General features: G+C 39.6%; 1 protein-coding gene across 6 annotated transcripts in view; it reads right to left on the bottom strand.

Annotated features, from left to right (window-relative positions):
* Positions 1-12,290, bottom strand: part of trdmt1 (tRNA aspartic acid methyltransferase 1) — a 132,175-nt gene that overhangs the window by 33,240 nt on the left and 86,645 nt on the right. For all 6 annotated transcript variants that reach the window (XR_007035687.1, XM_047349261.1, XM_047349263.1 and 3 more), the window contains one exon: positions 1,338-1,421. Coding sequence is in view for 5 of the 6 variants with exons in the window: in XM_047349261.1 (XP_047205217.1) it covers positions 1,338-1,421 (84 nt within the window). In the remaining variant the exon portion in view is untranslated. The remainder of the gene's footprint in view (positions 1-1,337; positions 1,422-12,290) is intronic.

The raw sequence follows: 12,290 nt of genomic DNA, 5'->3' as shown, positions 1-12,290 counted from the left end.
AGTCAATTTTTGATGTCCTTCACCTAATCAATGTGAAACTGTCCCAAGTGACAGATAATATGATGGTTTAAGACACTCTCCAGTAGTGACTGGTTTGGCTGGAGGGTGTGGCAGTGGCTGCGTAGCGAATTCTGATGTCACGCCACGGCCATACGTTTGGCTCTAAATTACACATGCATGGTCCGATTCACTCCAAAATAAAAACATGGGTGATCTCTGTTAGCCCCCAAACACCTCTATTGGATTACATTGGAATTTGGATCAACGGCGCCCCCTAGGACATTTCAATTGCTCTATCTCCCTCATACATCATCGGATCCACTTGAAATGTACTATACACCATCACTGAGCAATGCTCAACATGTTGCCACAGTCAATTGATGGTATCATTTTAGCCCCGTCCACTAATAAACAAGTGAGTGCAGCTTCCATATGGAAGGTCTGATTTGCTCTAAACTGAAAATGGTTGATCTTTGTCAAACCCCAAACAGATCTGTTGGATCACATTGAAATTTGGATAATTGGCGCCCCCTAGGACATTTCAAGTGCTCTATCTCCCTCATACATCATCGGATCCACTTCAAATGTAGTATACATCATCATGGATCAATGCTGAACATGTTGCCACGGTCAACTGATGACATCATTTTAGCCCCGCCCACTAATAAACAAGTGACTGCAGCTTCCATCTGGAAGGGTGGATTTCCCACAAATTTTAAATACTTCTTGCCAGACCAGAACTCTGCATGACCAAACATCATATGACATGTCGCTCACAGTGCCACCTAGTGGCGATGTGTGGAATCGAACTGCGGCCCCGTCGGTGGCCTGTAGGCGGTGATGCCAGGCTCCCACAGTTGCTGCACAGGCCAAGCTGCGATGAGGTGCGAGGGCCTTCAATGCTGCTTGCAGCTTTAATTTTTTTTTATTTTGGTGTAAAGTCCACCCTGAAAGTGAATCAGCCTTTATTTTTCAATAGTTTGACAAAAAAAATTTTTTATAATTATATACTGTCCCTTTGGGTGTTTAGGCCTCAGCTCAGGAAGACAAATCAAAATCAAGTGCTTCTCGTTTATATTTGTTTTGTTGTTTTAAACATCTTTGAGCTGTGATCTGTAGATAGAGGCTGTGAAGACTGCAAAGTTCATGATATGATAATGGGGAAAAAGACCAACTTTATAATTCTAAGTCACCATAGACATCGGTACAGAAGCCCTGCTGACTGCATTCCCTCCGTCATATGCTTGAACATTGACTACCAGATTTTACCCATCAACCCACAGTAAAGCCATAACAGGTTATGTTACAATATGTTTTACAATGCCAACAAACTTTACCTTTGCACTTGTCTGGATGCTTGAGTTTTCTGCAGGATGTTTAGCAATCAAGAAATAACGCAGTCGTGAATTTGGAATCCCCACCTGCAAGAGAAATACAACAATAAATATTTGTATACAAACTTGTTGTAAAGCAATAATCAGAGCCTTTATTACATGGTTTAACCCATCAGTTTAACTGCATTACTGCAGTCACAAAGTGACAGCAATGCAGCAAATGAAGAACACCATCTTCTCAGAGAGCTAAAAACTGCTGCATGTGTGTGTACGTCCCAAAAGACAGGTTGTAGTTTCTGCTTGGTTTTCACAAAGCTGACAATATTTGAACTTTGCATAAATGTTCAAATTTTATCTCAATTCTCATGGTTCCATTTTAACTCATTTTTGACCAATTACTTCCTTACGCATGAATTTACAATGGACCAGAATTATGTTTGTGTACTCAGAAAAAAGTATTTACAGCAGCTTTTCTGTCATGTACAAGTCTCTACTGTGGGCCTGTTGAAAAAAGGTAAAACTTTCAGTACAGATAAACAACTTTACAAAAGGGCACAATGGACAGATGTTTTAAAAGCAAGGTAAATTGTCTTAATCAGAAGGTGAATATAATTTCCAGAAAGTAGAGAACAAATACGTGAAGAAAAGCAAACAGCAGTACATCATAATATTCAGCATACACAATTAGGTAGCAAAGGAAAGGAGATAAGAGAATTATGTTAAATGCACAAAATACATAGAAAAACATCATTAAACGTTTAACCTAAAAAGAGAAACACTAAAGCAGCAATTTCAACACAGAAAGCCAAGGCGTTTATCAATTAAATAATAAAGCTATCTTTGGTCTTTATGAGTGAGTTGCAGTAGCAGTATTGCTCTAAGTTCTGAGTCAAATGAACCAGCAGTTTCCTAAGAGGTTTATCGGGTTTATGGGTAGTGTGTTCCAGAGCTCATGAGGATAGAAACTAAATGCCAGACTTTGTTTAGTTCTCGTCCTGGGAACTCTTGAATGAAAAGGTCTTCACTGACCTGAGGGGTCTAGATAATTCATATCGAACCAGCAACTCTGAAATGTATTGAGACCCAAGACAATTCGGTCCGCTACAGAAAATGAACAATATTTTAAATTCTATCCTTTTACAAATGCAGCCAGTGCAGGGATTTAGGAACTAGTGTAATGTGATCAATTTTCTGGGTGATGGTCAGGTCTCTAGAAGCAGCATCTTAGATGAGCTCTGTGTTATCATTGTGAGGGCCCAAGTGAGGTGGTGCATATGAAAGTTGTACTGTGACCCAAACCCCACAGGAAGTCAGCCATTTTGGATCAAAGGCACAATTTTTTCTTGTTTACATATATCCTATTGTTAGGATTATGAATCTGAGAATATTATTTAATATTCATATTTTATCAAATAATCTTTCGGTCTGTTAAGGGTTGTCCCGTGAATACCAGCCCAGTAAGGCGATGGTATTAGGACAGAATAGAAAGGTGTGAGACAAGCTCTGACATTATTGAACAGCAAAAACTCTGCACACACATAGAATGAATTCACACAATTTCTTAAAATACAAGAATTTATTTACAAAAATAAGTCAACTCAAAGTCAAACATATTTCAATCAACAAACTCTTTACTTTGCTAAAACAATCCAACTAAACTACCAAGCAGAATTAAAGAATGACCAAGACTCATGGGCTATGTACAATATAAACAATTTGATTGAAGATGATTGAAAACTATGACCAAAAGAGTGATGCAACATTACCATGCAATGTTTATGTTTGAGAACCAAGTATTATCTTGAAGAATCTGGAAGTGAAGTTAAGTTAGTCTTGGAACTAACTCGGTAAATAACCGGCATACCTGTATACAACCATTCACATTGCAAGATCAGACAAAATATTATTTTAGTAAAATAATGTTTTAAAGAATGATCTGCTGAGTAAAATCAACCTTCTGGATGACTAATTCTCAATGGTGTCTCATTAGCAGCCTTTATTTATTGAAATAATATTTAAAGAAATATTATTAAGGAAATGGTAAAATACTTAAGGGAATATTTTGGAAAAGAGCCAAATCTTTCTGGAGAAATGGGGCTTAACACTAGAACTCCCAATTTGATGGCTTTGAAAGTTTGACATGCCACAACTCTGGTTTATTAAAACTGTTATCTTCCTGGCATCCTGACTTTTTCTGAACCTGTCTCTTGTGTGTTCCTATGTCTCTATTTTAAAAAAATAACAAAGTAAATAAAAGATCTAAGTATTTCTACCTCTAACTACCACAGCCGCTATTTTGACGGCCCTATTATTTACATTGATATTTTTTTCCCGCGATTGAGTACACGCGAGCGTTGCCTAGCAACCGCCACTCTAGAACGCAGTCTGATAAGGAGATTGTTGGCATCCTACAAATGTCTTCTAGAAAGATATTTTCTGCTCAAGAGGCATTGGAAATGCTTCAAAAATTACATGATTGTCGAGAGGGATTCTGACGGCTCTTGGTCAGCATTCAATTCCAGTGATAGCGGGTCAGAGAGTGAACCTCCACCGGCTAAAAAACACAAGTTGTCCCATTAGCAGTAGGTTGAGGCGCATTATTTCAAGGAAGTAAAAGACTAGCCTTTGTAACTATTTTATAATTTTAGGCTATAGTTTATAGATTAGTAAACTAATAATATATAAACTATAGCAACAGTGCCACAATCAGCGCAGGTTCAGAGACAGGGAGACGAGCCTGGTGCCCTGTGCCCAGCTATAAATCCAGCAAACCAGCTCACTGGCAGGAGAGAAACTACAAAACAAGGTACTAATAATGGAAAAAGAAATAAACAATAAGTTAAGTCATAGATATAGTAGCCCAGTAACAACAATCTATTGTGCGCTTTACAGCGTTTTCATCGCAAGACGAGCACACACCAGGGAAGGAGGAGGAGATTGGAAAGGATGGTACTGTGTGGACAGTGGTAGGGGAGGAAGAAAGTAGAGGGAGGCGTCAGTGCCAGAACGCGTTGACAGAGCGCCAGATCCAAGATGGCCACACCGCGTTCCTCTGCTTGGTGGATGCCGAAATGCTCATCCATGTTCAGGGCTGCAGGGTGGCTGAGGCCCGCAGAGTTTTAGGAGATGATTCCTCCTCAGACATGAGTGTGGATGAGCTGAAGGCATTTTTAGCACTAGTTTATGTCGGCGAAGTGAAAGGGGGGCGTAACATGGAGCTGTCCAGCTTTTGGTCAGATTAGTAAAGATTTTTTTTTAAATGTACCCACTACTCTGTATTATTTTCCAGTACTATTTATAAATAATAAAACATAAAAGGTTTTGATCAAATACTATTATTAATTCTTGTCAAAACCATCATTTTATAGCGTGCAAGAAAACCTGTAGCATTCTGACCAATGTAATGCAATGACGTCATCAACGCCTCGCATCCAGACTGCTCACTGTCAAATTGACGGGCTTGGGAGTTCTAGTAGTGTTAGAATTCTGGGAGTTCTAGTGTTAATGGTGTTTACTTAGTTATCAAGTTTAGTAAAATGATGTTAGGGACACATTATTTACTGGATTGAAAACTAAACCTTTCTGGGTAAATCTTATTTGGCAGCAAACACGTTTCCTTACCTGTTAGCAGTTGAAGCTAACAAAGGAGGCTGATAGCTTAGCACCAGAATCAAACACGCACACCTTTAAAAATACCATAAATAAAAGGGTTAAAATGCATAAGCGCGGACGGCAAGTTATGATCAATCTTCTGTTTAAAATCACCCTTCAAGTAAAGTTTGTCTTAACTTTAAAAACATACAAAGAACACAAAACTGAGCACTTGTGCTGCAGATAAGCCTGCTAGCACCAAGATAGCTGAGTAAATTAATAAAGTATTTTTGAATTGAATTGAATTCAACCCAAACAAAACCAAACTTCATAAAATGAAAAACGTTTAGATCATTTCAATCTAAATCACTTCTATCACTCTGCCCAAAACCTAACCTCATGAACATGTTGAGGAGTTGTCCGGGCGACAATGAAGTTTGAAGAAACGTCCACAGTCAACAAACGGTTAGCTTTCAGCTAACCTCCGTAGCTGTGGAGGGGTTGAAGATGCGACGGCTCTGTGAACAAAGGTTAGCCTCCAGCTAACCTCCGGAGCAGTGGCTGGAAGACGGCTCGTTCTGTCCGCTGACCACACTGCACGTTACCACAGAATGCAGCTCCTGTTGTCGTCCTCTCAGACCGGGGAAAAACTGCCCCACTCGGCCCCGTAGACACAGCGTCTCTGCAGGGAACTCTGGAACACAGTTTGCTTCTGCAGGCCTCAGAGAGAAAGTAAAGCAATGCTTATACCTTAATCTGCCTTTATGAATGAATACCGGATTCTTTCAACAATAATTCATCAGTATTTAACTTGTGCATATGTTCGTGTGATCATATGACACCCTTGGATCCAGTTTGAAGAGTTTATGTCTTTTTGCCAGCAAAGAGACATTAGTGCGCTGTTCCCCCCTATCTGGTCCCTCTGGAGGCCGTGTGGAAGAGAAAGGACCATTGGAAAGGTGGGGGGTTTTATGCGGGCAGTGGCATCATGGGAAGTCCACTGTTACCCCCAATTCCTAAGTTGTGCCAGAAGTAGGTTAATGCAATTTATTTTGAAAGTTCCAGAAAAGTCCGTACCGCATTTCCTGTTGTAACTCATGGCTGTGGGTCCCAACACTATCTAAGGGAACTCCTACAGCTTTTGACTTTTACACTTCAAATGACTTTGTAAATACTTGGTATAAGTTATGTTTGGCTCTAAATCACACATACATGATCCGATTTGCTTGATACTGGATATGAATGATCTTTGTCAATGTACAAACAGCTCATTGTGATTAGGCTGTTACTGCATGAAAGCATTTGAGCGTGGCCAAGTCTCAAATTCTGATGGTTTGTAATAAAAGAATAATAACTTCTAATAACTTCCACACACATTGTCACAGCTGCACCAAACGTTTAGTGTCTCATCACAGACCTCCACTCAACACAGTCAGTGGATATTGGCTGACATCACTTCAGCCCCTCCCATGTACAACAGGAAGTCTCATGTTTAACTGGTGGATGTCCTCCTTTCACACTCACTCATACAAGTTTCTAGCAGTGTCTGATGACACTGAAAAAGGCGATGTTGAATTATACTCCGAATAGTTACTGTTGGGCGTGGCACAGCTGTGAATTTTGAAATCCCAGCTGTACCAAGAGATTATTTATAATCATAGGACATGAAAATATTAAAACCTACAGTTAAACCATGAAATTACAATTATAAAACCTAGAAAAGCCAACAGCCACTGTCAGAGTGGCATCAAAATACAGTTCTAAACAGCTGTATTTGCCTACAAACAATTCATTCCTATTATGCTATTATAAAAACAAAGTAAAACAAATCTTTGTATGGCATCTCTTAAAAAGGGAAAAAACAAAGAAACAAGAATATTAAACTAAAATATATATAGAAAAACCTCCTTAGAAGTTGTAGCAGCAGTTGTGCAAAAGTGCAGTGCAATGGAAGCTACAGTTCTCTTTTTTATTCCAGGGTGAGTGGGGTAAATGAAGCTGTGGCTTTTTGACAGAAACTTTATGAGCCTGTTTGTCTTTGTTCCAACTTTCCAAAGCCTTCTGCCAGAAGGTAACAGTTTCAAACAAGATATGACCAAAGGATTCTGCGGGCTTTCTTTTGAAGTTTGTCATTGTACAAATTGCCCAGACAAGGGAGCTTCAACCCAATAATGCGTTGTGCAGCCTTCACCGCCTGACGGAGACTGTGGTATTCTGCAGCGGTGCAGCTGACATACCAGACTATGGCGCTGTTGGTCAGGATGGACTCTATGACTCCTTTGTAGAAGTTCAGGAGTAATTTTGGTGGTAGTTTGGCCTGTTTCACTTTCCTCAGAAACAAAGAGTCTCTGCTGGGGTTTCCTGACCAGTTGCGCTGTGTTGCTGGTCCAGGTCAGCTGGTTGGTCAGTGTAACCCCAACAGAGCTCAGGTTATCCACCTTTTCCACCATCTTCACGTGAATGAGGAGGGGGGTTTGTGAACCAACTATAGTCCTTTGGAAGTCGATATACAGTTACATCTCAAAAAATTAGAATACCATGAACAAGTTCAATATTTTTGTCAGCAATACCAGAAAGGGGAACTCAGATATTGTATAAATTCATTACACAGATTGAAATATTTCAAGCCTTTTATTCTTGTAAGTTTGATGCTTATGGCTTACAATGGAAACCCAAAATTTTGTGTCAATGCATGTGACCTCATAGATTCTCTATGGGGTCAAGGTTAGGCCATTTAGCTGGCAGTGTGGGCAGGTGCCAAGTCCTGATGGAAAATGGCATCTCCATAAAGCTTATCAGCATCTACTAGAGGTTTTTGGTAGATGGATCTGTTGACCCCAGACTTCAGAAAATATAGAAGACCAACACAATCAGATGATATGGCACTTCAAATCATCACTGGCTGTGGAAATATCATACAGAACTTCAAAGCAATGTGGATACTGTGCCTCTCCACTGTTTCTCCAGACTCTCAGACTTTGATTTCCAAATGAAATGTAAAATTAACTGTTGGGACCCACAGCCATGGATTGCAACATGAAAACTCCAGTAGAGACTTTTCTGGAACTTTCAAAATAAGTTGCATTTAGGAGGGGGACAAAGCGCGCTGATGTCTGGCAAAAAGACAAACTCTTCAAACTGGATCCAAGAGTGTCATAAGATCACACGATCATATGCACAAGTTAAGTATGAGTGAAGCACTGTTTGTGTACCCGGTGATTTCATTCATAAAGAGGGGAAATTAAGGTATAAGCATTGCTTACTTTCTCTCCAAGGCCTGCCAAAACTGTGTCGCAGAGAAATCCCCAGTAGAGAAGCTGTTTCTACAAGCCGAGTCTGAAGGAAGGACAACGGCCCGCATCACCGTGGGTACGATAATGAACAGCTGGTTGACGGACAGAACGAGCCGTCTTTCAAGCCACAGCTCCAGAGGTCAGTGGATATCTTCTTCAAACTTCATCGTCACTTGGACAACATTCCTCACCACAGTTCATGAGGTGAAGTGTTTGGGCAGAGCAGAAAAATAATAGAAAGATTTAGATCCAAATGATCTAAACGTTTTTCATCTTATGAAGTTTGGTTTTGTTTGTGTGGAACTCAGCTATCTGTTTGTGTTCTGTGTTTTTAAAGTTAAGTCAAACTTTACTTGAAGGGTTATTTTAAAAACAGAAGACTGCTCATAACGCGCCGTCTGCGCTTATGCATTTTAACCCTTTTATTTATGGTATTTTTAAAGGTGTGTGTGTTTGATTCTGGTGCTAAGTTATCAGCCTCCTTTGTTAGCTTCAACTGCTAACAGGTAAGGAAACGTGTTTGTTGCCAAATAATATTTACCCAGAAAGGTTTAGTTTTTAATCCAGTAAATAATGTGTCCCTAACATCATTTTACTAAACTTGATAACTAAGTAAACACCATTAACACTAGAACTCCCAGAATTCTAACACTAGTAGAACTCCCAAGCCCGTCAATTTGAAGGTCACCGCATTACATTGGTCAGAATGCTACAGGTTTTCTTGCACGCTATAAAATGATGGTTTTGACAAGAATTAATAATAGTATTTGATCAAAACCTTTTATGTTTTATTATTTATAAATAGTACTGGAAAATAATACAGAGTTGTGGGTACATTTTTAAAAAAAAGCCCTTATATTAACAGAGGTATTTTAAAGGTATATGTTTGTTTCTGGTGCTAAGCTATCCGCTTCTTTTGTTAGCTCAATGCTAACCGGTAAGAACACGTGCTTGCTGCTCCTGAATATTTAACAGAAAGGTTGTTAGTTTCAAGCTAATGAATAATAGTCCCTAAACATTATTTCACTAAATCTGATAACTAAGTAAACATCATTAAGCCCCATTTCTCCAGAAAGATTTGGCTCTTTCCAAAATATTCCCTTAATAATATTTCTTAAAAAATTATTTCAAAACGTAAAGGCAGCTAATGAGACACTGTTGAGAATTAGTCATCCAGAAGGTTGGTTTCATTCAGCAGATCATTATTTAAAACATTATTTTATTAAAATATTTTATCTGATCTTGCATTGTGAAGGGTTGTCTAAACGTTTGCTGATTATTGCTTAAGTTATTTCCAAGACTAACTTAACTTCTCTTCCAGATTCTTCAAGATAATCCTTGGTTCTCAAACATAAACATTGCATGGTAATGTTGCATCATTCTTTTTGGTCACGATTTTCAACCATCATTAACCAACTTGTTTATATTGTACATAGCCTATTAGTCTTCCCTATTCTTTAATTCTGCTTGGTAGTTTAGTTGGATTGTTTTAGCATAGTGAAGAGTTTATTGATTGAAATATGTTTGACTTTGAGTTGACTTATTTTTGTTAATAAATTCTTGTATTTTAAGAAATTGTGTGAATTCCTTCCATATATGTGCAGAGTTTATGCTGTTCAATAATGTCAGAGCTTGTCTCACACCTTTCTATTTTGTCCTAATACCATCGCCTAACAGACCGTAATATTATTTGATAAAATATTAAAATATTAATATTAAATAATATTTTCAGATTAATAATCACAACAGTCCGATCTCTTCCACACGGCCTCCAGAGGGAGGCAAACAGACATAACTCTTCAACTGGATCTGAGAGTGTCATACGATCACGCGATCATATGCACAAGTTAAGTACAAATTAATCCCTGTTTGTGTACCCGGTATTCATTCATAAAAAGGGGTAATTAAGGTATAAGCATTGCTTGACTTTCTCTCTGAGGCTTGCAGAAGCAACCTGTGTTCCAGAGAGTTCCCTGCAGAAATGCTGTCTCTACGAAGCCGAGTGGAGCAGTTTCCCAGTCTGAAAGGAGGACATATGGTGTCCCACTGGGTGGACATTATTATGAACAGCTTGCACTGTACATAAATTAGAATGAATAAACCACAACTGCACATTATTGATGCACTGAGTGATGAGCTTAAAACCAGCTGTCACTGGTCACAATAGGACTCAAAACATCAGAGTTCTAACATCAGATGTCACTGATTATATTAAAGAGAACAGTATAACTTGTGACATTCCAGGAGTTCACAATTTTAGACTTTCGTCAAAATTAACAACTACAATATCTCCGTGCTAGTAACAATCAACCCTGCTACATAGGCAAACTTTTAGATGTTCTGACTCAGTCTGGTTTCTTGTGTGTAAGCAATAACTTGAGACTTGGTTTAATTTCAGTTAACCTCACTGTCCAGACAGTTGCTGCACATCTGTATCCAGAGGCTGTGTTTTGTTTAAGGCTACAATTTGAAGCTGAGTTAACTTTGCAGTTAATTTTAGTATCTGGCCTAATTTTGATGCATGTATCCATTCAAGAACTTTATAGTTTGTTTTATGTTTTGAAAGAAAGGATTTATTGCCAGATTAAATCCCAAATGTAATCTAATCCACCCTGCCATAAAGGGGGGTGTGTCATAGCCATATTGCAATGATTACACTTAGGAGGCGTAGCAATTTCCTTTCTCCTTTGCATTTTTAAACAAAATTCCCTTAAAGGTTAAGTTGTTGTTGTTTTGTAGTGTCTGCCAGAATAATGGAATCACACTCCATTATGAATTCAGCAGACGTGGAGATGCAGAAGGTTGCTGTTGCTGATCTCATCCGTTTGTCTCCAGATGAGCGGGATGTTTTAAATCAGTTTGATCTTGCCGCATGTGATGAGAGGATTCAGGAGTTGGTAAACTTCATTAAGTGTCCGTCTAGAGATGCTCTGATTTCAGATGTTCTTTGTCAGCTTACCTTGTTGTATCAGCAGAAATCACAACTGGCAGCTAAAAGATATTTTCAGTATCTGGCTGCCCACCAGATGACCCTTGAAAGAAAGAATGCTGCAAAGCTTGAGCTCTCAAAAGCTGAGGAGATGACCGAGAAAGCTGAAGCACAGTTAAAGGACCTGAAGTCAGATGAGCTCAAGAAAGCTTCATTCCAAATAGGGGGGCAGACCTCCACCTCTCAGGTACCTGATTTGTATTTTCACTCACAGCAGCCACAGCGGGGGGCATACTCAGACAGCAGGCATTCAGCACCTAGGTCAGAGTCTCCCTTTCTAAATTTAGTCCAAGTGTTCAACTTACTTCCACAGACCTTAACAGAAATGTTGGAACTCAGATGGTATCCAGTGGTGTCCTGCCAAATCCCATTGCAGTGAACAACCACCAAGATGACCAAGTGCCGGACTCAGCGTGCACAAGCCGTCCAATTGGGTGGAAGGCGCAGCCTCACTCCCCTCTCCCTTCTGACTCTGTATCGACTCCTAGGGGCCAGGAGAGACGCACATGGCGCTCAGGTGACTCAATCCAACCTGACCCACCACCACTTGCACAAGTCCATTCATTAGAAAGCTCTCATTTAAATCATGAGAAAACTTGTTCCCTTCCCCAGAGGTTAGATCATGATCTTCCACCATTTCATGAACTTAACCAGCGTGACTTCTCAGATGGACACGGTCCACCTTGGGAGCATGGGGTCCGTTTTAAGCAGCTTGAGTCCCTTGCTAAGGACATAGAAGTTTTTGATCCAGGTAGCCAGGAGTCAAATACTGAGGCTTACCTGCTTGAGGTTGAACATTGTCTTCTTGACTTGCGTTTTCCTTCTGATCGTGAGAAGCTGAGGCTTATTTAGAAAACAACAGCTAAGAGTGTTCATGTGTTCATAAAAACTCTTCCTCCCAAAATTAGTGTTATCCAGCTCTCTGCCAGGCTCTTAGAGAGGAGTACTATGTTTACAGAGATGAAGCCGCTGCCACTATTAATGCTTTGACAGTTTTGCAAAAACAGGATGAACCTCCCAGAGAATATTTCCACCGTTTAAAGACAGCTTATTTTCAGGGATATTATGCTTCAGGTCTTGAGG

This window comes from Girardinichthys multiradiatus, chromosome 21 (genome assembly GCF_021462225.1).
Source record: "Girardinichthys multiradiatus isolate DD_20200921_A chromosome 21, DD_fGirMul_XY1, whole genome shotgun sequence".
Classification (NCBI taxonomy): domain Eukaryota; kingdom Metazoa; phylum Chordata; class Actinopteri; order Cyprinodontiformes; family Goodeidae; genus Girardinichthys; species Girardinichthys multiradiatus.
Note: the sequence above shows the minus strand (reverse complement) of the source record. Positions and strands in the feature narration are given on the sequence as shown.